Below are 25,369 nucleotides of genomic sequence, written 5' to 3'. Positions count from 1 at the left end.
TAATGGTGGCGGTTATAACAGACATAAATTGACTATTTTATTATATTATTTTAGTATTCTGGCGGTTATAACCGACATAAAAGAAAATTTTATTATTTTAAAATGTTATATTGATTAAAAATAAATAAACAAATGAACACATATTTTAAATATATTTTTTCACTCATGACCCTAAAGTCTAATGAACCTAATTCCCACGAGCCCTAAATTTTCGGAGAGAAATAATAACAACATACTACAATCTGAAGCTCAATCATTTTTGTAATAAGGATTATGCTCCCTCATAGGCAAGCAATAAGATACAAAGAAATTCAAACATTTTTTTTCAATGCGTCACAAAGAACATTGTCTAACACATAAACACACATGAACATTTGGTGTACTCTATCATGTCTGATTTTATTATTTTAATATGTTATATTGATTAAAAATAAATAAATAAACACATGTTTAAAATTTTTTTTTTCACTCATGGTCCTGTCGAATATAATCGACACAAACAAAGCAAAATTTTCGATGGCCGCCAGAATAATCTTTGAATGTTTTTTTTTGGCGATTTTTTACACATGCTATCTCAGAGTATATACGAACATATTTGACGGTTGGATTGTTGAAACTAGTTTCGTAGAATGCATATCCTATCAAATTGATAGATTTAACAAACACTTAATGAGTTAATGTTATACTTCCATTAAATATAAAATAAGATTTATCCACTAGTGTAAATATTTTAAATTGAAGATTGAATTCATTCATTGCATTCTTATAGGGTCAAGGAGTGTAGCTGAAAAAAAAATCATCAAAAATCAGAGCTAAAATAATCGTTAAATTGTGATTTTTTGTTTATAAACATTGTAAACTTTTGTTCCGTTACCTAATCTCTAAATATTTGTTTTTTGCGATTTTTTACGTATGCGATCTCGGAGTGTGTACAAACAAGTTTGACGGTTGGATCGTTGAAAAACGTTTCGTAGAATGCGTATCGCATCAAAATGGTAGATTAAACAAACAGTTAGAGTTAATGTTATACTTCCCCATCAAGTATAAAATAAGATTTTGTGGTATCCACTAGTGTAAATATTTTAAATTGAAGATCAAATTCGTTCAATATATTCTTATAGGGTCGAGGAGTGTAGTTGTTAAAAAATCATCAAAATCGAAGCTAAAATAACCGTTAAATTGTGATTTTTCGTTTATAACCGTCGAAAACTTTTGTTCTGTTACGTAATCTCTGAATGTTTGTTTTTTACGATTTTTTATGTATGCGATCTCGGAGTGTGTACAAACAAGTTTGACTGTTAGATCATTGAAAAAAGTTTTGTAGAATGTGTATCGCGTCAAAACGGTAGATTAAATAAACACTTAAGAGTTAATGTTATACTTCCATTAAGTATAAAATAAGATTTATCCACTAGTGTGAATATTTTAAATTGAAGATGTAATTCATTCATTGCATTCTTACAGGGTCAAGGAGTGTAACTGTAAAAAAATCATTAAAATCAGAGCTAAAATAACCGTTAAATTGTGATTTTTCGTTTATAACCGTTGAAAACTTTTGTTCCGTTAAGTAATTTCTGAATGTTTGTTTTTTAAGATTTTTTAGCTATGCAATCTTGGAGTGTGTACAAATAAGTTTGACGGTTTGATCATTGAAAAAAGTTTCGTAAAATGCATATTGCGTCAAAACGGTAGATTAAACAAACACTTAGAGTTAATATTATACTTCCATTAAGTATAAAATAAGATTTTGTGGTATCTACTACTAGTGTAAATATTTTAAATTGAAGATCGAATTCATTCATTGCATTCTTATAGGGTCGAGGAGTGTAGCTGTAAAAAAATCATCAAAACCAGAGCTAAAATAATCATTAAATTGTGATTTTTTGGTTATAACCGTTGGAAACTTTTGTTCCGTTACCTAATCTCTGAATGTTTTTTTTTGTTTTGTGATTTTTTATGTATGCGATCTTGTAGTATCTACAAACAAGTTTGACGGTTAGATCATGGAAACTAGTTTCGTAGAATACATATCTCCGTTAAATTTGCCTAAATTTTGAAGTGGGAAAAAGAATTTGTGCTAAATTTTTATTTATGTTTTTCAAGTATTGATTAGACAATATTTAGTTTGTGTGACGACATTTTCATTGTACAATTATCTTTTTCTTTCATTATTGCATATTTTACATGGGTTTTTATCTATTAAGCCAAACAATTATTTATTTAATTTTTAAAAAGTATTCTATTTAAATAAATATTATTTATTAAACCAAACAATTATTATTTTATTTTTTAAAATCGTAACAAAATTTTGGGAGGGATTTTTGGCGGGATTTTTGCTGCCATTTTTTTTTGTCGGTTACAACCGACAGTAATGAAAATTTTCTGTCGGTTTTTATTTTAAAAAATGTTTATGTCGGTTTTAATCGACAGTAATAAAAAATTTCCAAAATAAAACCCCCTCCATCTCACATCACATGGCCTCTGTGGGTTTTAACCAACGGTAACAGTAAAAGAGAGTAAGAAAGTGAAGAAAGAGAAGGGGTGTGTGTGAGAGAGACTTGCAATCTCACATCACATGACCTCTGTGGGTTTGGGGTCGAAGCATCAACAAGCAGAGGCACATCCATAACGACAACCAGACCACAATGAGCCACTGAACCATGTGACTCGCCGAGCCCCCCAAATGGACTCCGACAAGGTACTCTCTCTCCTCACTTCTCTTTAAGCTTTGCTCCTCTTAGAGGTTTGTTTCATCCACATAAAGGTAGGTTTTTGGTGCTCAGATCGCCCTTGATCCACCTCAACTCTTCACTTTCGTCACTAATTCTAGTCGATCCGCAACTTTCTGCGTCTTTTGAGGTCTTACCCACCTCACCAGAGCTTCTTTTCTGGCTAGATTTTGTGTTTTTTTTTTCAAATTCTTTGTTTAATTTTGGTATTTCTTCTATTATTTCTGTAATTATAATAAATTTTTGTAAATTATGTTTTCTTGAATGAGGTGGAGTTGCTTTAGGACAATTAGGAGAAAAAATTATAGTTGGGTTAAATTATAATTGCGTTTATAAGCTTGTTAAGTTACTTAATATGGAAATTAAAGCTTAGTTGAGCTGAGTTTAGAAGTTCTGATTGCTTTGAACTTTCCCACTCAGCAACCAATTTGAGCAATTGGGGTTTGTTGTTTTTGAATTGTTTACTTTTGTGCAAATTCATATTTTGGGGTATCACCCGTAAGGGGCCTACTAGTTTCAGTTGCATTTAGGTAGGGTGAATCCTTAGCAAGCTCCAGTCTGCCAATCATATTTTTTCAAATCAAGCTTGGAGTTTGTGCTTGTGTTTGAACTTTTGTATTTCTGTAAATTGCAGGAAATGTCAGCTCTTGTTATGGAGGGAAATGATGCAATCACCGATCATATTATTTCAACAACAATAGGTGGTAAAAATGGCGAATCCAAGCAGGTTAGTACTGGTTCTTTCTTCCATCCTTTACCCTTTTTGATCCATTTGATGGCTAAAACTATGATCAAACCTTTCTTCATCCCATTTAATTCCTTTTATAGCACAAAAAGTTGTGCAATTTTCTCATTCATAATCAAGGATTACATGACATGAGAGAGGATAAATTCTATGTGAACATTGTTTTCGGTCAATTTTTTATTTCATGTTCATCAAAAAGAAGTTCTAACAGTTGAGGTTGTTTGTGAACACTAATTTCTGAAGAATTATTCAGTTTCCATTTATTTTTGTATTCTTAAGTGTTCCTTTTGTTCTTAATTACAGACGATCAGTTATATGGCAAAACGTGTTGTAGGTACTGGATCATTTGGAATCATTTTTCAGGTATATATTTACTCTAATGACAGCTAAGCACTCTCACATTCTAATCATTATTTCTAGCAGAAGGGGAGAAAAATGCTCAACGAGAAGAAGGGAGAATGCTCTCATGTCCTTTTTATTTTTTTTATTATTAATATATTTTCTGTCGATTTTATCCGACAGAGAATGCTTTACTTATTCATTATTAATATTTCATGTCGGTTATAGCCGACACAAGTTATGTCGGTTATATGTATTTTTGTCAGTTTTATCCGATAGAAAATGCTCTTATTTATTCATTATTAATATATTTTCTGTTGGTTATATCCAACACAAGTTCTGTTGGTTTTAGAGTATTTTCTATCAGAAAATTCATTTCATGACGTTGGCAAATCTGTCGCTTATTATATCCGCTACTGCATCCATTTTCTGTCGGATTTTGTGTAATATCTTACAGTAATGTATGTTTCTTGTCGGTTTTTGGATCGATAACAATAGATAATTTTGTAGTAGTGATTATCTACACTAAGGGTAGGATAGTGGGCTAAGCTTCACAATGGGCTAGTAATAATGTGGTTCAATTAGCCTTTTGGCAGAATCGAACCTAAGACTTCTCACTTACAAGTGAGAGAGGAATACTACTAGATCGTAGTACTAATCTTAGTATCCTTATGTTATAACATAATTAGACGACAAGTTTATACTTTAAGGATGCGTTTGTTTCCACTCACTAGCATTTATTGGACTTGACTAGACTAAGAGGCAGTAATCCCATATTTGTTACACACCGGGGCAAGCTTTAATGAAACTCGTCCCGACTAACCATGACTAAGTGCTTCACTAAAGGTTCTTAGCGAGACCCTTGAAATCGAGCGGACCGCTAAGGCCAACTCTTCCCCGTTTCGCCCCTCCTCGCTTCGCCCTTCCCATCTCCTCATTCCTCGCAAAATTCGAAACCCAGATTCTATGTTCCAACTCTACACTACTTCACCCTTCCTACTACCAACTATGCCCTGCTTCACCCCTCCCATATGCCATTTTCAAATCTAGACCCCGCAAAATTTGAAACAAAAAAGCAAAAAATTTTGCAGTCTTTCCATTTTCAAAACCAAATCTAGCCCCCAAAATTCGAAACAAAAAAAATTACAAAATCGCTGTGCATATGAAACGCACAGAGTCATCCAATCACACATGCACAACAGTCGTTCTAATCACACATGTAGCCAATCCAGACTCCCTAATCGCAGACCTTCCCCATTGTTGCCGGAGAAGCCGACCCATGAATACCCAGATGACCCATACTTTGATTTAGGTTCTAATTCGCCAATTGGGTCCTAGAAAAATTAAGAAGAAAAAGAGGGAGATGAATGAAGAAAAATAGGAAGAAAATGAGGGAGATGAAGAGGGAGAGGGACGAAGAAAAAGAGGGTGAGGGAAAAAAAAGAGGGAGAGGGGTAAAAAAGAGGGAGATGAACAAAGAAAATAGGAAGAAATTCTAGAATGGAAATATATAGAAGTATAATAAAATATTAATAAATATGAATTTGTTGTAGTCCTATTAGATTAGGAATGTGATTGTGTAAATCCTAGTATATCTAGGGATATCTTTATATTTCTATTAGGAGTTGATTACCTATTAAGAGTTGTAATCCTAAAGTGAAAGAAATTAACCTTCTCTACTACCATAAATAAAGGCACAATAAGGGGGAATAGAACACACCTCACAATTACACATCTCTCTCTTTCTCTCTACTCTTGCCGCACCCCTCTCTCTAAGGCATTCATAATTATTTAGTAAATTATGCCTACAACACATTATCAACACGCTCTTAATGTTGCGCTAACAAGAGAATTTATTCTTCAATCAGGAAAGTATTATGTTTTAATCAATTTTTATGATTAATTTATTATTTTATTGAATTGATATACATGTTATTGATTCAATTTAATTTTTTTTGTGTTGAATGTGATACAACGCTGGAGATGCAATTCCGCTTTTCGAGAAAGATCTTCTACAAATTAAAAGGCTTTGTTGTTTTATGTCAATCAGGTAAGCTTAAAATAAAGTAAGATATTTGAAACGACCATGAAGCGTGAAAACATTCCCATGATGCATGAACCCCCTTATGTTTGTATTTACCTTTAGATATATATATATATATATATATATATTGTATATGTTCATATATTTGTCAATATATATATATATATATATATATTTGTTCATGCAATACGCAATTATGCTATGTGAAATTTGTAAGTCAAAGCATTGAAAGAAATTAGAAGCAATTAGGGTTTTTCAAACCCTAAACATTTCGAAAAAGACAAAAAAAATTATGGGATTTTTTTTTACTAAGGCCACGACCTGTATGGGTGCTTGACTATTGCTGGACCCGTATGCTTGGGTTCCACATATTGGGCATGTAGCCTCAATCCACCTTGCTAAGCTTTTTGGCCCAATACTCGAAGGCAGCGTTGCTGGGCTTCATCCACCCTGAGCCGCACCAAGCCAGCAGCTTGTGCCAGCGTCACAGACTAGGTTTGTGAAACGTTGTTGGGCCCGTAACCCTTCAAGCAACATACCAGCAAGTGCTGGGCTCTTCCCATCCCCACGGCCCTATCTGCAACAAGCCTACAGCTTGCACTGCAACAAACTGAGCTGCTTTGCAGCCTTTTCCCTATGGCCCAATAAGCCTGCAACCTTGTCCCATGTACTGCAGCCAGCCTAAGTATGTTGGGTTGTGTCCCTTTTTCGACCCAATGCTAATTTTTTTGGCATTCTAAATAATTTTAACCCGAATGTTATAATTAATTTTGCTTCTACAATCGACCCCGAATGGTCCCGATCTATTGAATTAATTAAAAGTGATCAGAAGTCCATTAATCTGATAATTAATCCAAAATTATTCATCTGAAGATCACTTTTGGGCATTAACGATTCAATAATTTATTTTTATACTTTGAACCATTGACTCGGAACCCTAAAGGCATGCAAGCCCACAAACCCACGACTCCAATTTTGTTTCACAACCCTCGACACTCCTCTACTATGTTCCATCGTGGATCATAAATAAATCGTCGCTTCCTAATCAACGTCGAAAGTTTCGTAGCCAAAATAAGCATGGCATGATCAGACCCTCTAAGACTTCATGCATAATTTTTGCCTCGGGATACACATCAACCCAACCACTTGTCGCCAACCCACGGTTTAAGCGTTGTTGTATAGGGCCTTCATCACTGCGATTCCTTCAAGTAAATGGGTACCCCGTAAAGCCCAAGTCAAGGAACCTGTTACTTACAATAAAGTCATAGAAATTCCTCCTACTTGCCATAAATTTGTAATTTCCCCGTTCCTTCTCCGAATCATCAATGATATCATTGAAATCCCCAATAAGCAAACATTTGTCCCCTGCAGCCTCAATCAGATTAGATAGCATTCACCATTGGTCTTTCCTCTTATTATCATCCGTACTCGCGTAAATCGCGAACAACCTCCAATGCTCATTTATTTCCCCGTCACATATACCAACCTTAATGAAAAACTTAGCATATTTAACCAATAAAACATGATCATAGTTTTTCCAAAAAAAATGCACATATCACTAGCAATTCCCCTTGGTTCAACAACATGCATAAAATCCATCCCAAGCCTTCTCTTCAAATAAACATAGCGATTAGTTCTATTTTTAGTCTCCAACAGAATCACTATGTCAGGGGTATGAAGCCTATTCTGCTCCAACAGGTCGTCAACTGTCAGGTTACCCCCGATACCCTGACAGTTCCAATATATTAGCTTCATGGGGACTTGGGAGACCCCTTAAAGCTGGTCTCCTCCACCTCAGACAACAATGATTGTTTTGGTCGGTTCATTTTAGGGTCATAACACTCAACATGTTTCACATATTCCACCTCATGAATAGGCTTTTTCCTTCCTTTTTGGTTCTTCATCACTGCCTCAATAATACGAACCAGATCAAAAGGATCATCCTCCAAAATCTCAGAACCTCTTGTCACTCTTACACGCTTGGCATGCACTACCGAGTCCATTCCCGTCTTTTCAAAGTCACATTTCCCACCCTCCCCAGTTTGTGTCGCAATATCTAAGTCAATCTCCTTCTTGTTCTCCTGCGATACACATACAAAGTTAATTCGTGCATCCTCTTCCAACATTCTGTGAAGGACCATATCCACTACTTCATCCGCAATCACACCCCTAGACCAATTAATCTTGCATCATAAGCTTTCTCTCGAGCTCTCCTTGCTTCCTCCCCATCCACTCGTTGACGACGAATTTGTGTAGCAAGGTTAATACCCTTTGGCGCATGATGATGCACATCACCTCCAGCCTTGCTCAAGGATCGCCCCGTGTCAACCACTCCATCATCCATTCGCCTACTACTTGCAACTCCAGGTTGAACCCTACTTGTAACATCCCATATCGCCCAGGGGAGTGATCCTTAAATGTATATTCCCATCCCTACCTAGCACAAGGCCTTTTAGGAGCTCACTGGCTTCGGGTTCCATCGGAACTCCAAAGTTAAGCAAGTAGCGCGCGAAAGCAATCCCATGATGGGTGACCTACTGGGAAGTTCTCGTGTGAGTTCCTAGAAACAAAATCGTGAGGACGTAGTTGGGGCCCAAAGCGGAAAATATCGTGCTACAGTGGTGGAGCGGGCCTGGGAAGTGATCCGCCGCGGGCCGGGATGTGACAAATTGGTATCAGAGCCTAACCCTGGCCGTGGTGTGCCGATGAGGTCGTCAGGCCCCTTAAGGGGGGTGGATTGTAACATCCCACATCACCCAAGGGAGTGATCCTTAAATGTATATTCCCATCCCTACCTAGCACGAGGCTTTTTGGGAGCTCACTAGCTTCGAGTTCCATCGGAACTACGAAGTTAAATGAGTAGTGCGCGAGAGCAATCCCATGATGGGTGACCCACTAGGAAGTTCTCGTGTGAGTTCCCAGAAACAAAACCGTGAGGGCGTAGTCGGGGACCAAAGCGGACAATATCGTGCTACAGTGGTGGAGCGGGCCTAGGAAGTGATCCACCCCGAGCCGGGATGTGACACCATTGTCCCTAGAAGTAGCTGGAGTCCCTGATATTGTGGAAGATCCGCCATTCCTTTTCGATCCACCCCAATGAGTACTTCGTATTATCCTCCTCCGTCCCGAACTAACTGGCCCCCTATTTGAAACACTTGATCCACCACCTCGAAGACTGGATCTTAATGAGTTACCATGAAGGTCCACCTCTGCATCCAGGCCCTGATAGGCGAAAGTCTCCTCCAGAACCACCGAATCCATCCCAGCCTCTCTATCATTATCCAGATTATCCCAACAAGCTCTCGTTGCATGCCCCATAAGGCCACAAATTAGGCAATACCGCGGTAGTGGTTCAAACTTAAAATCCACCCAAATACTTCCGTCATCCGGAAAATGCACAAACATCCCACGCATGAGAGGTTCACGTACATTAAATCAAATTTTCACATGAAGGAATTGACCAATGCAATCACGACTGACTAATGTATCCACCTTACGGACAATATCCACCTTCTGTTGCCGCCACAGTCATACTCAACAGGGGAACATTATGAATTTGCACCCAAAAAACCCCAAGAGAACACAGTCCAACGATTAAGACCATTCCTCGTTCTATCAACCACTATCACTAGGTCATTCTTAAAGGTCGAGGGTTGATCCGTATCCACCACTCTTTCTAAGTCTTGTTGCCCAACAAACCTCGTAAAAAATCTACGATCACCAATATCACGGATAGAGACGCCCTTTCTTTCGCGCCAAAGCGACGTGAAACAATCTATGAAGGCTTCACCATGCACATTCTTAGACGTCAGAACCTCTGCAACCATGGTATACTGAAACCCTAACAACACTCTATCAGTAACCTTCTTATTAATTGCAATTCCATTCCGTTCCTTATCAGTTAAACGAAGGTTAGCCCCAAACCGGGATCCCAACTCCGCCACATCCTGCCTTCCACGATCCAACGCCATGCCAGCAACAGGACCACGACGTTGCACAACGTCTTTCCCTCCCAAACTCGCCCCCTATGCACAGAATTACCACCAGGGAATCTCCCTTGCAGCAAACCCCAGCTCTTTTGTGCTCTATCAGAACCCTTTACAAATGCCCATGATCGTGAACCTATGGAAACTCCCGTGCACCTTGCCGTCGTCACACCTCTAGGGTTCTAAACGTGAATCGCCAAACCAAACCTCTGATTTTCTCAGAACAACTCCACGAGGCTTGAAAAAAAAACTTTAAAAAAGTTGCTTAAAATACAATTCAAAATCTCTCCAATTCTCTTGAATTCTTGGACTTTTTCAATTTCTTTAAAATTAATTTCTAATTGAATACACCTTGAATGTTATAAACTATTTTAAAATTCTAATTGAATACATCTAAATTTCTAAGGATTTTAATTAACTATCTTTAAATTCTGATTGGATACACTTTGAATTTTAGAGAATCGCTTAAAATCCTAATTGAATACCCTTAGATTCATTAAAAGAATTAAAATCCCTCAAAGTCTCATTTGAATACACCCCCTTATATGAAATCTCAAAAGATCAATTGAACTTTCAAGAAATCCATGAATTTATAAATCCATTAAATTCTCTCAAACTCCGAATTGAATACATCTTCCATAATTTATCATCAGATTAATTTGAAAACTTATATAAACAAAGACCTCATAGTGCTCAAAAAATGAATAATGTAGTTTAAATTCGTTTTTGATGAAAATTGAACTTAAAACCTATCATATATAAACGAATAGAAAATTATTAAACCATAGTGATACTAATAAGCGACAACTCCTAATATACTCTGATTGTTGAAAAAAAAAAATAGGGAAGTAATAGCCGGTAGGGTTTTGGGGATTTCCCAATTGAATTTGATCGTCATCGGCTCGGTTGCTTCCACTCTAGTAACACGCTAGTATGCTGCGAACACTCAGATTATGCTATTCGCAATCTTCCAGCATAGTTGCTGCTTCCAGAATCACATTCTTTGTTCAAAATCCGGTACTCCGCAGACACTTGAGCTCGGAAATCTCAGAAATCCAACCCAATTTCACAATCAATTACCTCATAGACTCATGTGGGTTGTCCCCAAAAGGTGCGATTTCAGCATCCAAGTGGTTCGAGTTGCAATCCCCAGAAAGAGCAGACTCCGTCTTGTCCTTCCTCAGAACCCATGGATTCTCCGAAATCCAGATCTCGAAGATCCTCAGGTCATGCACACAACTTCTCAACTCCAATCCGGAGAAAACCCTTTTGCCAAAGCTTGAGTTTTTCAGGTCGAATGGAGTTTCAATGGAGGGCCTTGGAAAACTTCTGGCAAATTATCCGCGGATTTTGAGTGTGAGCTTGGAGAAACAGATTGTACCCACTTATAACTTCCTTAGGAGTATGATTTCTGAGAAAAATGCCGTTTCGGTTTTGAGCCGGGGCTCATGGTTTATCTATTCCAAGAATTTGGTGCCAAATCTTGAGTTGTTGAGAGAATCAGGTATGCCCCCATCCTGCATTTCTCTGTTGCTTGCTCGTCAACCCACTGCTTTTGCGCTGAAGCCTGAACTGCTTGGTGAGGTTGTGGATAGGGTTGTGCAAATGGGTTTTAATATGCAAACATCAACTTCTGTGCATGCAATGTGTGTATTATTATTGCGCTTTAACTATAGTAACTCGGTATGGAATCGAAGTTGCGAAGTTTATAAGAGGTGGGGTTGGTCTGAGGATGATGTTCTCTCTGCTTTCAGACGGTACCCCTACTGTATGAATAAGTCGGAGACAAAAATAGCGTCAGTAATGGATTTTTTAGTGAACAAGATGGGATGGCCGCAGAGATCAATTGTCAAATACCCGACTGTCATGGGTCTCAGTATGGAGAGTAGAATTATACCCAGGTGTTCGGTCGTGAAAGTTTTGGTGTTGAAAGGATCGATAAGGGAAATTGAAAATGTGAGTTTGAGTTCGTTGTTGGCACCTGCGGAGAAGTGCTTCTTGGATAAGTTTGTGTTCAGATATATAGATGAAGTACCTCAATTGTTAAGCGTGTATGAAGGAAAAGTGGAAATCCAGGATGTATGATGTTGGTAGGAGATGCAGTACTGGTCATTGTCATTGGTAGCAGCTAGCTTTTGGCCCAGTGTTGTAAGTTCGTTCGTTAACTACTGTTTTACTTATGCCAACACACTCTTCATATTTCTGTAGAAATAAATTCAGATGTTAGTCTTGGCCAAAGAAAAACGAGTACTTGTTTGTTTTGTGTTTGCATTCTGCTGCATAGCTGCTTTAGCTGTTTAGCTCTGCTAACCTAGCAATTTTCTTCCACGAACAGCTAGCCAGCCTTGGTTTCGGCGGCAATGGCTGCGTAAACTATCACTATCATTGTCCTTGTGTTAGCGTTCAGTTTATGTAATGCTTGCTTATTGAAAAACGAAAAGGAAGCTTTGACAAGTTGTGTTATACTGATTCGTTAGAGTTGTAATGCAGAGTGGAGGAGTTTGGATTTGAGATAATGATTCAAATTATGAATAAGACTACAAATAATATCGTGGAAAATGACCTCAAGCCACAATACTTGTGATTGGCTTCACTAGTTGACTTTGAAGTGTTTCCCTCATCTGTCTGGTGCCGTCACAATCTACATATAGGCTGGCCAAGGTGCTGCAGGAAAGTGAACAAGGAAGAGAGCAAGAGATTTTGCTTTACAAACACCACTAGAAGTTAGAACCAAGTGGAAGAAAGTAGATGGCGGGCAGTTCCGTTAAAAGTTCATGTTTATTTTCTGGATTACTGGTTGGAATAGGACTTGTAAAGCTAGAGATAGTTCATCAAACTAAACATTGAGTCGTCTATAGTTTAGTTTGAATTGCGAAATTGTGTTTCCATCCCTGAATTAAAATTGCTGGAGGAAGGAAAAACAGGTTTTGGGCCACACTGTTTAGATAACTTGTGTTAAATTTGATGCATATTCAAATTATATATTTCCTTGGAATTCCATAGGAAGATAAGGACTGCTATGCAAGAGTAGTTTAGATTAGCAGAGAAATGAAGTAGCCTCAGGCATGCCGCTTGTATGACCCGGAGTCCAGACTCCAAGTGCATTGCTTCTTATAACCATTTTGACTTCTAAATCTGTTGTTTTTTGTGATCGCGTAATTTAATTGATCAACCAAAAATTCAAGAATGTACTTTTCACTCATTTTAACAGATTACGAGATTTGAATCCTTTTGGATTTGCTTATTTGAATTGGTTGTTGTACACAAGTTGTAAAATATTGAACCCAAAATAGTTGATAACCAAATTAATGGGTAGTTTGGTAAAAGAAAAAATGAAGAGCAAATTGAAGAAAATGATTGGAAAAACAAATGATTTGCCCGATCATTTGTCGCGAATAGACTTAAATACCCTCACAACTAAATAGAGTGCAAATGTATATTCAAACGCCGAAGTTACGAGGATTCAAATTTACATTTCTTTCCTTCATCATTTGTTTTCCCCATCATTTTTCTTCAATTTGCTCTTCATTTTTTCTTGTACCAAACTACCCATTAATTTGGTTATCAATTAATGGGTAGATTGAATCGAGACCGAACGAGACGAAAAGGAAATGCACTTGCTACGTAAATTTAACGGAATGGACGAAAATGGTGTGAATCGAGACTGAACGAGATGGAAATGGCAGTTTTATAGAGAAAATAAGACTAAATGACAGTTTCAAGGGAAAATCAATTAACAAGTCCCTTCCTTTAGAGTCATCTGGTGTTGTACCTGCATATTACATCGTTGGCCTCCATAACTGTGATAGTTGTGGAGATCATAGTGATAGAGATAGTATATGCATATCTCTCTTTCTGCGGAATCCAGGGCACTGCATCCTGTCCACGGCCGGCGTTTTGTGTCTAAGCTAGCAAGATCAACATTTCCAACAATTTGAGACTACTGTGATTCCAGAAGGCAGCCTAATTCCAAATATCAGAATCAGTTTAGACCATCAAGCTTGGAATATACAATTTTAGGCTGGTCCTGATGCATACGAGGACCCGAACTAATTCAATACTATCTGGTTGAAAGGGGAAACTAGTAGTATGTATTTTATATCAAAAGAAATTTTGAAGACTAACAAAATTTAAGAAACAACGACGCTTCTCGGAGTGCAGGTCAACCTGAAGCTGGTTTTCAGATAAGAAAGTGTATATAACTAAAGCAACTAGTCAGTGGTGTAGAAGACAAACAAATCCATTTTTTTCTTGGCCATGACCCTTCCAGAGAAATATTAATCAATACCATATTAAATGGTAGTAACTCACTGAGAAATTCTTGTTCAGCATCTGGTTTTTCTTTAAAATTATGATAAGTAAAAATTAAAAAGTGAATCTCCATTGCAAATCTTAAGGTAGAACGAGCTCTATCGTTGGTATCAGACCAATGCACCACGAAGAAGGCAATTGCCAAATGAATCTGCATAACAACTCTAATGAACAGCACTGCATCTACGATACTACAACAAGGCGTCTCAAATTATAACGAATATCTAACCTCGTTTGACGTACATACCTCATACATCCTGGACTTCAACTCTTCCTTGATACACACTCAATAACTGAGGAACTTCATCTGTATATCTGGCCACAAACTTCTCCAAGAAGCACTTCTCCGGAGGCACCAACACAGAACCCAAACTCACATTTTCAATCCCGTTTATCAATCCTTTCAGCAACAAAACTTTAACAACCGAACACCCGGGTATAAATCTCTTGTCCAAACTGTAACACGTGACCCCTGGTGATTTCGCAATCATTACCGACGGCCATCCCATCTTTTTCACTAAAAACTCCATTGTTAGAATTAGTTTCTTCTCGGACACCATCATACAATGGGGGTATCGCTTGAAAGCAGAGAGAACATCATCCTCAGACCAACCCCACCTCTTATAAAATTCGCAACTTCGATTCCATGTAGACCTATTGGCAGCACACAATGCGTTTATTGCCATCACAGAAGTTGATTTTTGCAGGTTAAAACCCATTTGCTTAACCTCATCCACAAGTTGACCAAAATCTTTAGGCTTTAGTATTAAAGCTCTGGGATGACAAGTAAGCATCATAGAAATGCAGTGCTGGGGCATCCCTGATTCTCTCAAAACCTTAATATTTGGCGCAACCTTCTTGGAGTGGCCTTCCACGAAAATCCACGAGCCATGCCTGAAAACCGAAGCTACCTTTTTCTGAGAAAGCATACTCCTAAGGAAATCATAAGTGGGTATAATCCGTTTCTCCAAGCTCATAGCCAAAAGCTTCGGTTCATATTGCAGTGTTGTTGCAAGGTCCTTCTTTGAAACTCCGAACGAAGCGAAAAACTCAAGCTTTGGCAGAAGGGTTTTCTCCGGATGCAATTGGAGAAGATGTGGGCATGACCTGACCATCTTCGACATCTGGGTCTCAGAGAATCCATAGTTTCTGAGAAAGGACAGAACGGAGTCTGCTGTTTTGGGGGATCGCAACTCAACCCACTTGGATGTTGAAATCGCACCTTCTGGGGACAGCCCGCATGAGTTTATGAGGTAATTGACAGTGAAATCGTGGTGGGTTTCTGAGATTTCTGAGTTGAAATGTCTGCAGAGCAGCAGATTCTGAAGAGGAAAATGTGAGGGTTTCACATCTCCAACGAAAAATAGTTTTAATATGGAAGAAGAAGATTGCGGGTAACCCAATCTGAGGAGGGTGAGTGCCTTCAATTTGCAGAGCACCACCATGTTAATAGATGACCAATTTCAAATTTTGCAACTCGGATGGTGGTTTGTGGTTTTGATCGGAGAAGATTGGCTTTTGGCTCCTTATTTTACATTTTGCTTCAATACTGCCTGGTATTGGAAGCTGCGCAATTTAGAGGCTCCTGAGCCTTTGGATTGTTATTAAGATCCAATCCACGGCTGTCCAATTTTTTCCCCAACACTTTTCATAGCAAACCAAACTGTCGTGTAAAATTCCTAAACAAAACCATGAATTTGTAATGTCTTAGATTAGTATATATTATCGGTTGTAATTATTTTAGTCTAAGTTTATATCTTATATTCTCGATCACAAAAACAAAAAACGTTTCAAAGACATTCACTCAAGTAAGTTCGTCATGCATATGCATAATGCATTCATATAGATAAGTCTTACTTGGTATTTCACTTGATTTAATTTTGGGCTTAACGTTAAATGGTTGTATTATTTTCGAAGCAGCCCAATTTATCTTTTAGTTACCGTATTGTCTAGGATGTTAGTTAACACCTAACCTGATAATTTTGCATGTTTATCAAGCTAATCAACATTATATTGCCACTTAGTACCATGATCTAGTGACATTTCTCTTCACTTATAAGTGAGAGGTCTTAGATTCGATTCTTGTCAAATGAGAGCTTGAACCACATTATTGCTAACTCATTGTGAGGTTAAGCCCACCCCTTCTCCCTTATCGTTTGTTTAAAAAAATAAAATTTGACATCATATTTTTGAAAGAAAAATTATTATTTTTTTAATTTATTGAACTACCGTGCATGATGCTTATGAACTCTATTTGTTAAAATTATTAAAGAGAATGATGGATACACATATTTTTTTAATCCCTTACATATTTTATTTGTTGATTTTATTTTATTTATACAATTTCATAATAAAGAATAAAAGAAAATTGTGTGAAAAAGTAATAAACAATGTGGTTATAAAAAAAAAAAAAAAAAAAGAGGGAGTGTAATAAGATAAAACCGATGTGTGAATATCAGCTTCCGTTTATAAAATTGTATCAATTAAAATATCTCTCCAATAAAGAAAATCTATATATTACCTTACTAATATTTTTTTTTTCCTTCAGAAGAACTCGACCAGTATTTCCCTCCCCTTCCTAAAAGCACACCCAAAGAAATTTTAATATATTTAAATTTGTAAGTTTTTCTTTTAGCCACTTAATATTAGGATTTTAGTAGTATTCTTCTTCACTTATAAGTGAGAGGTTTTAGATTCGATTCTCGCCAAAGATGAATTTGAACCATATTATTGTTAACCTATTGTAAGGCTAAGCGTACCCCTCATCCTTAGTGTAAATGATATCGTTTGTTCAAATTTTTTTTTTTAATTTTAATCACCTTTTTTTCCCTGAGCTTTAACAAGAAATCAATTATGAGAATGTACCTTGTGATTTTCGTAACTGATTGTTTTTCAAAAATAACACCATTTATTCATTCTACATGATCGAATTAGTATCTTGCAAAGTTCGAGAAGAAGGTGCTTGACGGCCGCATTAGTGTCGTGTCACTTCCACTCGAAGGCTAAAGAGAGATCGAGTAGCAAAGTGCAAAGACAAAACTGCCTACTAGTATATATGTGTGTCTAGTTGATGAGCTTTATAAGTCTTTATGTACTCATTTCTCTTAATGTTTGTGCTAAATTGGGAGCCCAAAGATTTTTCCAGTTTGCCTTATTAAATCCTACATTCTATGTGCACATTTTATTTATCTTTTTTTATTGCATATGTTTAGGATAATTTGATATGTATTGTGAATGTTGAATTAATTTGAAATTTCAATTAGATTTTTAAGTTGGAACCTATTCACCCCCCTCAAGTTAAACTAGTATCCATCCTAGGAATTTCACAAACAAATCTCCAAATTTCATTGCTTTCCAGGCTTATTCCTAGATATGGCATTTTCGTCTTAGACTCAGTTCGCACCATTTTCTTCCGTTCCGTCAAATAGACCTTTAAGTAAAGGGTAGCAGAGATATTTCATTTTTTACACAACTCTTTGCGGGTATTTATCATTAATAGCCAAAATTTGGCTCTTAATTTCAAAACTGCCAGTTTTTTAACAAAATTCAAAAATAGCAGAAAGTTAACTTGAAGTTTTGAACAGTCACAAACATCCTTATTATTTAACATAAGAGGTATTTGTCGATTTACCCCTTAAACTTGTATAGAGGAGTCAATTTCCTCTTGAACTTTAATTTTATCCAATTACCCTCTGAACATTTATAATTAGTCAATTTATCCCCTGAACTTTAACTTTAGCCGACTACCTCCCTAAAATTTTATAAATAGCAAATTTCCCCCTAAACTTTAACTTTAGCCAATTACCCTCTCCTCAAATTTTATAAATAGCCAATTTCCCCCTAGCGTTAAATTTAAAATTTTTCAAATCAATTTTCATCCATCCAATTTTCCTTTCTTTTTGCCCCCATACAGTTGTCATGTATTGTCCGCATGATCAAAATGAATAAAAAAATTGGATTTTTTTTTTAAATCTAGTGTCAGGGAGAAATTGGCTATTTATAAAAGTTCAAGGAGTAATCAGCTAAAATTTAAGTTGAAGGGAAAATTGGCTAATTGTAAAAGTTCAAGGGATAATCGACTGAAATTAATATTCAGGGAGAAAATTGATAGCTGCATAGAAGTTTATAAGAGGTGGGGTTGGTCTGAGGATGATGTTCTCTCTGCTTTCAGACGGTACCCTACTGTATGAATAAGTCGGAGACAAAAATAGCGTCAGTAATGGATTTTTTAGTGAACAAGATGGGATGGCCCCAGAGATCAATTGTCAAATACCCGACTGTCATGGGTCTCAGTATGGAGAGTAGAATTATACCAAGGTGTTCGGTCGTGAAAGTTTTGGAGTTGAAAGGATTGATAAAGGAAATTGAAAATGTGAGTTTGAGTTCGTTGTTGGCACCTGTGGAGAAGTGCTTCTTGGATAAGTTTGTGTTCAGATATATAGATGAAGTACCTCAATTGTTAAGCGTGTATGAAGGAAAAGTGGAAATCCAGGATGTATGATGTTGGTAGGAGATGCAGTACTGGTCATTGTCATTGGTAGCAGCTAGCTTTTGGCCCAGTGTTGTAAGTTCGTTCGTTAACTACTGTTTTACTTATGCCAACACACTCTTCATATTTCTGTAGAAACAAATTCAGATGTTAGTCTTGGCCAAAGAAAAACGAGTACTTGTTTGTTTTGTGTTTGCATTCTGCTGCATAGCTGCTTTAGCTGTTTAGCTCTGGTAACCTAGTAATTTTCTTCCACGAACAGCTAGCCAGCCTTGGTTTCGGCGGCAATGGCTGCGTAAACTATCACTATCATTGTCTTTGTGTTAGCCTTGTTAGCGTTCAGTTTATGTAATGCTTGCTTATTGAAAAACGAAAAGGAAGCTTTGACAAGATGTGTTATACTGATTCGTTAGAGTTGTAATGCAGAGTGGAGGAGTTTGAATTTGAGATAATGATTCAAATTATGAATAAGACTACAAATAATATCGTGGAAAATGACCTCAAGCCACAATACTTGTGATTGGCTTCACTAGTTGACTTTGAAGTGTTTCCTCATCTGTCTGGTGCCGTCACAATCTACATATAGGCTGGCCAAGGTGCTGCAGGAAAGTGAACAAGGAAGAGAGCAAGAGATTTTGCTTTACAAACACCACTAGAAGTTAGAACCAAGTGGAAGAAAGTAGATGACGGGCAGTTCCGTTAAAAGTTCATGTTTATTTTCTGGATTACTGGTTGGAATAGGACTTCTAAAGCTAGAGATAGTTCATCAAACTAAACATTGAGTCGTCCATAGTTTGAATGGCGAAATTGTGTTTCCATGCCTGAATTAAAGTTACTGGAGGAAGGAAAAAGTGGTTTTGGGCCACACTGTTTAGTTGTGTTAAATTTGATGCATATTCGAATTATATATTTCCTTGGAATTCCATAGGAAGATAAGGACTGCAATGCAAGAGTAGTTTAGATTAGCAGAGAAATGAAGTAGCCTCAGGCGTGCCGCTTGTATGACCCGGAGTCCAGACTCCAAGTGCATTGCTCCTTAAAACCATTTTGACTTCTAAATCTATTGTTTTCTTTTTTATTGTGAACATGTCTTCGATTATTACCAGTTCTTTCATCTAGCTGCGGATTACGTTGATAAGGATGTGTTAGTTTTGAATCCGATATATAATAGCTTAGAGCAGCCAGTGATCCGAGAGCATTTTCCAAAGTATTTTAAGAGAAGAAAAACCATTTTTGTAGCCGTTTGTTTTTAAAGAAAATTTAGTTTTTTATCATTGGTTTTTCCTAGAAATCAATTATGGATGTGCCTTGTGATTTTCGTAATTGATTTATTTAAAAAATCATTTCATTTCATATCGCATTAGTCTCTTGCAAAGTTAAAAAGATGATTGATGGTCTCGTAAGTGTTGTGCCACTTCCACTTGAAGACTGAAGGGAGATCTAGGGAGATCGAATGGCAAAGGCATGGAGACAGAACTGCCTGCTAGTTGAGTGCCTAGTAAGATACTAATTGTTGCGATAGTCGGCCCAGAAGCTTGAGCCACTACAATTGATGCAATAGTCAGGAAGCAAGTGGTGGTCCTAGCTGGGCAGCATCCTTTTTCTCATCCTTTCTGGGACCATCCCGCAATGCCTGGGAAGGTCGAGTAACACTAATTGTGATGTTAGTTCTCAATTAGTCATGCGCGGAGGGAGAGAACGGTGCAATTGGCCCAGACCAATTCTCATCTCCTATCCCAAAGGGCTTCACAGTCCGGGAGTTCCTTCTACCTGACCTGCTTATTGGGTATTTTAGGGTTTGTTTGGTATTTTACCCAAAAACTTTTGTTGTTCTTAAAAATAATTTTCAAATAACATCACTTAAAAATATTTTTTTTTAAGTCTCAAAATTTCAAAATTTCATTGGTTGAATTTTTAAAAATAATTTTTTTTTTTAGTTTGAATTCAAACTTCCTTGAACAAAAATTGGAGGAGAGAAAGAATTGGGAAAGAGAAAAGAGAGAGGAAATAGTTGGCAAGGAGAGAGAAAGACATGGAGAGAACGAGGAGGATAGGGAGAGCAAAAAAATTACGGTGAGAAGGTGAGGAGTGAGAAGAAAGAGAGTCTGATGAGAGAGAGACAAGACAAATGCTGAGGAGAGAGATAAGACAAGGTGTGATGTGGGGACAGAAGAAAGAGAGGGTTAGAAAGGAGTAAAAGAAGATGTTGAGGAGAGAGCAGAAAAACTCTAAAAACTTAGTTTTAGTGTTTTTAAGAAATAGCCTATTTTAAGTTAGTTTTGAATCCAATTTTTAAAATGAGTTAATTCAAAGCTTAAAACTCAAAAAATGTTTTTGAGTTAAAAAAGTTAAACTCAAATAAGATACCAAATAAGTCCTTAATTTTCAACTTCAAATTACGAGATTTGAAAGAAAAAATGAAGAGAAAATTGTAGAAAAAAGATGGGGAAAACAAATGATGAAGGAAAGAAATGTAAATTTGAATCCTTGCAACTTCTGCGTTTGAATAGACAATTGCACTCTATTTTGTTGTGAGGGTATTTAAGTCTATTCGTAACAAATATGGTTAGAATTATAACCAAAATGATGCGCTTCAAGAACCGCAGGTTCGCAGCTTGATCCTCTTGGAGGCTGAAATCGCACCTTATCGGGACAGCACACATGAGTTTATGAGGTAATTGACTGTGAAATCGTGGTTGGTTTCTGAGATTTCTGAGGTGAAATATCTGCAGACAATTTCGTTTTTAGGTCAACACAGAAATCTCGGAAACCAACCACGATTTCACAGCCAATTAACTCATAAACTCACGTACGCTGTCTCGAGAAGGTGTGATTTCAGCCTTCAAGAGGGTCAAGCTGCGGTCCCCAGAGAGAGCAGACTCCTTTTTGTACTTTCTCAGAAACCATGGATTCTCTGTAAGCCAGATCTCGAAGCTTGTCGGGAGTTGCTCAGAACCAATATTGAGGTTTAAGAGAATCAGGTATGCCCCAATCATGCATTTCTCTGTTGATGCTTCAGAGTCCCGGCGTTTTTATGCTAAAGCCTAAAGATCTTGTTCAACTTGTGGATGAGATTAAGCAAATCGGTTTTAATCTGCTGAAATCAATGTCGGTAGAGACACAATAAGAGCATTGTGTGGTAACAATAGGTCCGTATGTAATCGAAATCGCCGAGTTTATAAGAGGTGGGGTTGGTCTGAGGATGATGTTCTCTCTGCTCTCAGGCGGCACCCACGCTGTATGACTGTTGGAAAAGAAGATAATGCTAGCACTGGGGACTTTTTAGTGAAAAATATGGGATGGCTTGGGCGTCGGTAATGATCGGCAATGGTGTTCAGTTGTTAAAGTTTTGTTGCTGAAAGGACTGATGCAGATTGAAAATGTGAGTTTGCTTTCTGTGTTGGTGATTTCAGAGAAGTTCTTCTTGGAAAGGTTCGTGGCCAGATTCATAGATGAAGCACCTCCGTTATTGAGTGTGTATCAAGGAAGAGTTGAAGTCCAGGATGATGATGTTCGTACGTAGTTTAAAAGGGTTAGATAACAATTGATGTGTATGCAGTCAGTGGTGGCATCTAGCTTTTTGCTCAGTATTTTAAGAGGTTGGATATTTATAACAATTTATATTTCTCCATAAATGAATTCAGTTGTTGGTTCAATATTCTAAAAATGTTTGTTTTTCTAAGAGCGTGTGTATTAGTTTCAGATAACCACATGCTTTTGTAGATAGAAAATATGGACGTGCGCATCTTTATTAATTTGCATAGGATGATTGGCATCTGCAGATCGGTCTTACACATATGTCGTTCCTATACCTTACTGCTAGGGACTGCAGTGAACCCGTTTACCAGTAACTTTTGCACTTAGCACGTAGGCATAGGCACGGCGTGGTATGCTATTATTGAATACCACAGGGTTATGTATTTCCTTATTCACGATATTGCTAACTTCCGCCATGCAGACTTATGGCTTACCGGACAAGTTTCCGCTTTCAACGACATAGTGTTGAATTAGTCTATAGGTATGTATATTCATTGATTTTCAAGCTTGATGATCTAAACTGATTCTGATATTTCATATGAGCTGCATTCTGGAATCGCGCAAGTCTCAGATTGTTGTAAATCGTGATCTGGTAGGCTTCGGCACAAGGCACTGGCCAAGGACACGACAAGATGCAGTGCACTGCATTCTGCAGAAAGTGAGATATAGTAACGGTGTTCATTTTTATGCTATTTTTCTGTCTTCCTTTTCCTTTTAGATGACCAGGTTTGAGCTGTTCACTTGTTGCACTTGCAATTTTGTATCATTTCTCGAAACCCGTGTTCATCGCGCTCTGCCACCCGAAAAAACTGTAATTTCCGGGTAAAAAAAGAGAGCTATAAGTAGGCCATTTGCTATTGCTATAGGGGCTGCTCGCCTTTATATGGCTTGGGAAGGTATCAGTCATTCCTTCAGCTCTGTATAGATGAAGTAGATACAGAAGTTGTTTGTTGATACCTTTCTTATTACATCCAACTCCATCAATATGATCTGGTCTTGTTATGCTCGCTTCGATATATTGATTGTTGTAAGTGTTATTCTTTTGATGAAAAGAAAATTTCGGTGCCCGCGTAGAAGTGCTTCTCGGTGAGCTTTGGTAGAATGTACGCGTATGCTGCTTCTCTTGCCCCTGTTCTGCTCTATCCGGGTGTAGTATCATTGTGTCATTGTGATTCCCTTGTGTTAGCTTTCTTTGTGAGACCATAAGGATCGAGGGTGCAATTTATGTAACGCTTGTGTTATTTTGAAAAAACAAAACTGAGTCTTTCATAAAATTTGTAATGCAGATTCATTAGAACTTGATGCAGACTCTGAATGCACCCGATTGCTTCTGCACGTACTGCTGTGCGAGAGGGATGGTGCAACCGTTTCATGTTAGAATCTGTCCACGGATATATGGGAATGGATTAGGAGGTGGTTTCTTGGCTTTTCTTTTATTGAGAAGGAAAAGAAATAATCAACCTGTGCCCGTACCAAAGACGGAGAAAGAAATCTAGGATATTTTGGACAGATGAGAATCCTCTTCGGATCTTCTTTGTGAGGATCCTGGAGATACTCACATCTTATTCGTTCATCGTACATCATGTGGTTAATTTTCATTAGGTACTGTTTGTATTTAATTTTAAATAAAAAAATTCAAAATAATTATGGTTGCACAATGTATGGTAATGGATAAGATGTGAAGATCATTATGATTCTCACAAAGAGAATTCGATTGAGATCCAAATCCATTTTGGACAGGCTACCTTCATTTGTGAGCCGCTAAAAATGAATAAGCCCAGCCCAATACTTGACAATCATGTCGTTCACATAGACCCTCATTTTTCTTGTGAGATGTGATGAGTCGATATTATGTTATATATTTTATCCTATTCTTAGTTATAATTTATTGGTTATTTTGATGAGATTTTCATACTTTGAATTATGTTTCTAATGTAAGACATTCGACTTCCTCTTGAGCATAAAGTAATTAAATGGACAAATTTTGGAGTGATTTCAATTGGAGGATGTTCGTGAGCCTTTCAAGATGATTGTATCAAAGCTTCAAATTTTTTTCTATTGAGCCGTTTGACCATGGCAATGAAATTAAGGCCCAACGCGTAGCTTTCCCAAATTAACGTTTTTGAACGTTTTGGATATTTTGGAGGTCAAAATGGCATATTTTGAGGAACATTCCTTCTGAGGATTTGTAGGGACATCTTCAAAAGATACCTTTTGGGCCCAAATCAGAGTTGATTTGGTTGGTCCAAAGTCTGATTTTCTGAGAAGTCCAAATTTCAGTTTAAATATGAAACCTTTATTTGCTAGTTTATTATTTTATTATGTTTTCTAGTTTTATTCTAAGGCATTTTAGGTTTTATTTTGTAGTAGTATAAATAAGATATTTAGCCATTAGGGTTTTAAAAAAAGGGAGACGCATCAATTTGGAGAACTTTTGTATTTTTCTTTAAAGGTGTATTCTATCATTTTTCTATTTCAATAAAATTCATTTTGCTTTATGGTTGTGTGTAACTAAATCTTTGTTTGCTAGGGCAAGGCCATGAGCCTTAACAGGAATATGTAGTCTTTATTCAATTGCTTATGATATTATGCATGTATACTTTGAATTACTTAATCACAGTGTTTAAACTGTCTCTATGTCTTAATGCTTAGCTACCATTAGGATGTTTAGATAAATAATTGGATGCAATTTGATCAGAATATCACCGGAGGATTGAGTATTGCTTCTTGTGGTTAATAATTGTAATTTCACCTAAGGCGTATATCACGCTCTTAGGGGTTGCATGGTTTTTCAAAGGGTTTTCACAAAAGTTAATGAGTCTTGCATGTTCATATTTGATATGAATATCACAGATGGGTTGTTGTTTGATATACGTTCTTGCTTGAATATCACGAGGAGAATATGCATTAGGAAAACCTAACCTTCAAAGTTGCATATGTAATTCATAAGTAATCAGTAAAACTACATAGAATTGTTAAGGTGACGGCGGAACCCTAGGCTTTTACAATTTGGTTTTCAAAAAAAATTATTTTCCTTTTCTTTGATATTGCATATTTTCTAATCTTTTTAATTAATTTGGTTTTTAATATTTTAGGTTCAACCTTTTTCATAACCGTGCTTGAGCTACTATACTACGACTACCTTGTTCTCTTGCAAGCATTTTTAAATATTTTTATCTCTACTTTTAT

At 37.0% G+C, this 25,369-nt stretch overlaps 2 protein-coding genes and 1 long non-coding RNA gene across 8 annotated transcripts in view; 2 read left to right on the top strand and 1 right to left on the bottom strand.

The window, feature by feature from the left end:
- LOC126599301 (uncharacterized) overlaps positions 1–15,708 on the bottom strand; it is a 78,016-nt gene extending 62,308 nt beyond the window's left edge. Inside the window, exons 1-2 of one of the 3 annotated variants that reach the window (XM_050265671.1) lie at positions 14,771–15,708; positions 14,384–14,587 (exon numbers count right to left, since the gene is read on the bottom strand). In XM_050265671.1, the coding sequence (XP_050121628.1) occupies positions 14,403–14,587; positions 14,771–15,599 (1,014 nt within the window). In that variant the 5' untranslated portion in view covers positions 15,600–15,708 and the 3' untranslated portion in view covers positions 14,384–14,402. Of the gene's footprint in view, positions 1–13,508; positions 13,807–14,383 lie in introns of those variants that run through there. The other 2 variants (XM_050265664.1, XM_050265657.1) reach the window with 2 other exon arrangements.
- Positions 10,777–19,419, top strand: LOC126599347 (uncharacterized). 4 transcript variants are annotated; one of them, XM_050265725.1, is made up of 3 exons: positions 10,777–11,744; positions 18,472–18,718; positions 19,070–19,419. In XM_050265725.1, the coding sequence occupies exons 1-2, from the start codon at positions 10,777–10,779 to the stop codon at positions 18,653–18,655; spliced, it is 1,152 nt and encodes a 383-aa protein (XP_050121682.1). In that variant the 3' UTR covers positions 18,656–18,718; positions 19,070–19,419. The 4 variants fall into 4 exon arrangements, with proteins under 4 accessions (XP_050121682.1, XP_050121677.1, XP_050121686.1 ...); XM_050265720.1 differs by lacking the exon at positions 18,472–18,718 and having other exon boundaries at positions 10,777–11,991; XM_050265729.1 differs by lacking the exon at positions 19,070–19,419 and having other exon boundaries at positions 18,472–19,033.
- Positions 19,420–21,044: 1,625 nt separating this feature from the next.
- On the top strand, positions 21,045–23,437 carry LOC126599468 (uncharacterized). Its single transcript, XR_007615155.1, has 2 exons — positions 21,045–22,661; positions 22,777–23,437. It is a non-coding gene; the product is annotated as an uncharacterized LOC126599468 (long non-coding RNA).
- Positions 23,438–25,369: the final 1,932 nt, after the last annotated feature.

The sequence above is a fragment of the Malus sylvestris genome, chromosome 2 (assembly GCF_916048215.2).
Source record: "Malus sylvestris chromosome 2, drMalSylv7.2, whole genome shotgun sequence".
Taxonomy (NCBI): domain Eukaryota; kingdom Viridiplantae; phylum Streptophyta; class Magnoliopsida; order Rosales; family Rosaceae; genus Malus; species Malus sylvestris.
Note: the sequence above shows the minus strand (reverse complement) of the source record. Positions and strands in the feature narration are given on the sequence as shown.

What these genes read in the sequence shown, in the direction of transcription:
- LOC126599347 (XM_050265725.1), top strand. Translation starts at nt 10,777, where the DNA reads ATGCTGCGAACACTCAGATTATGCTATTCGCAATCTTCCAGCATAGTT. An exon ending in GAGAGTAGAATTATACCCAG is followed by an intron (nt 11,745 to 18,471) that starts GTGTTCGGTCGT and finishes AATTATACCAAG; the next exon opens with GTGTTCGGTCGTGAAAGTTT.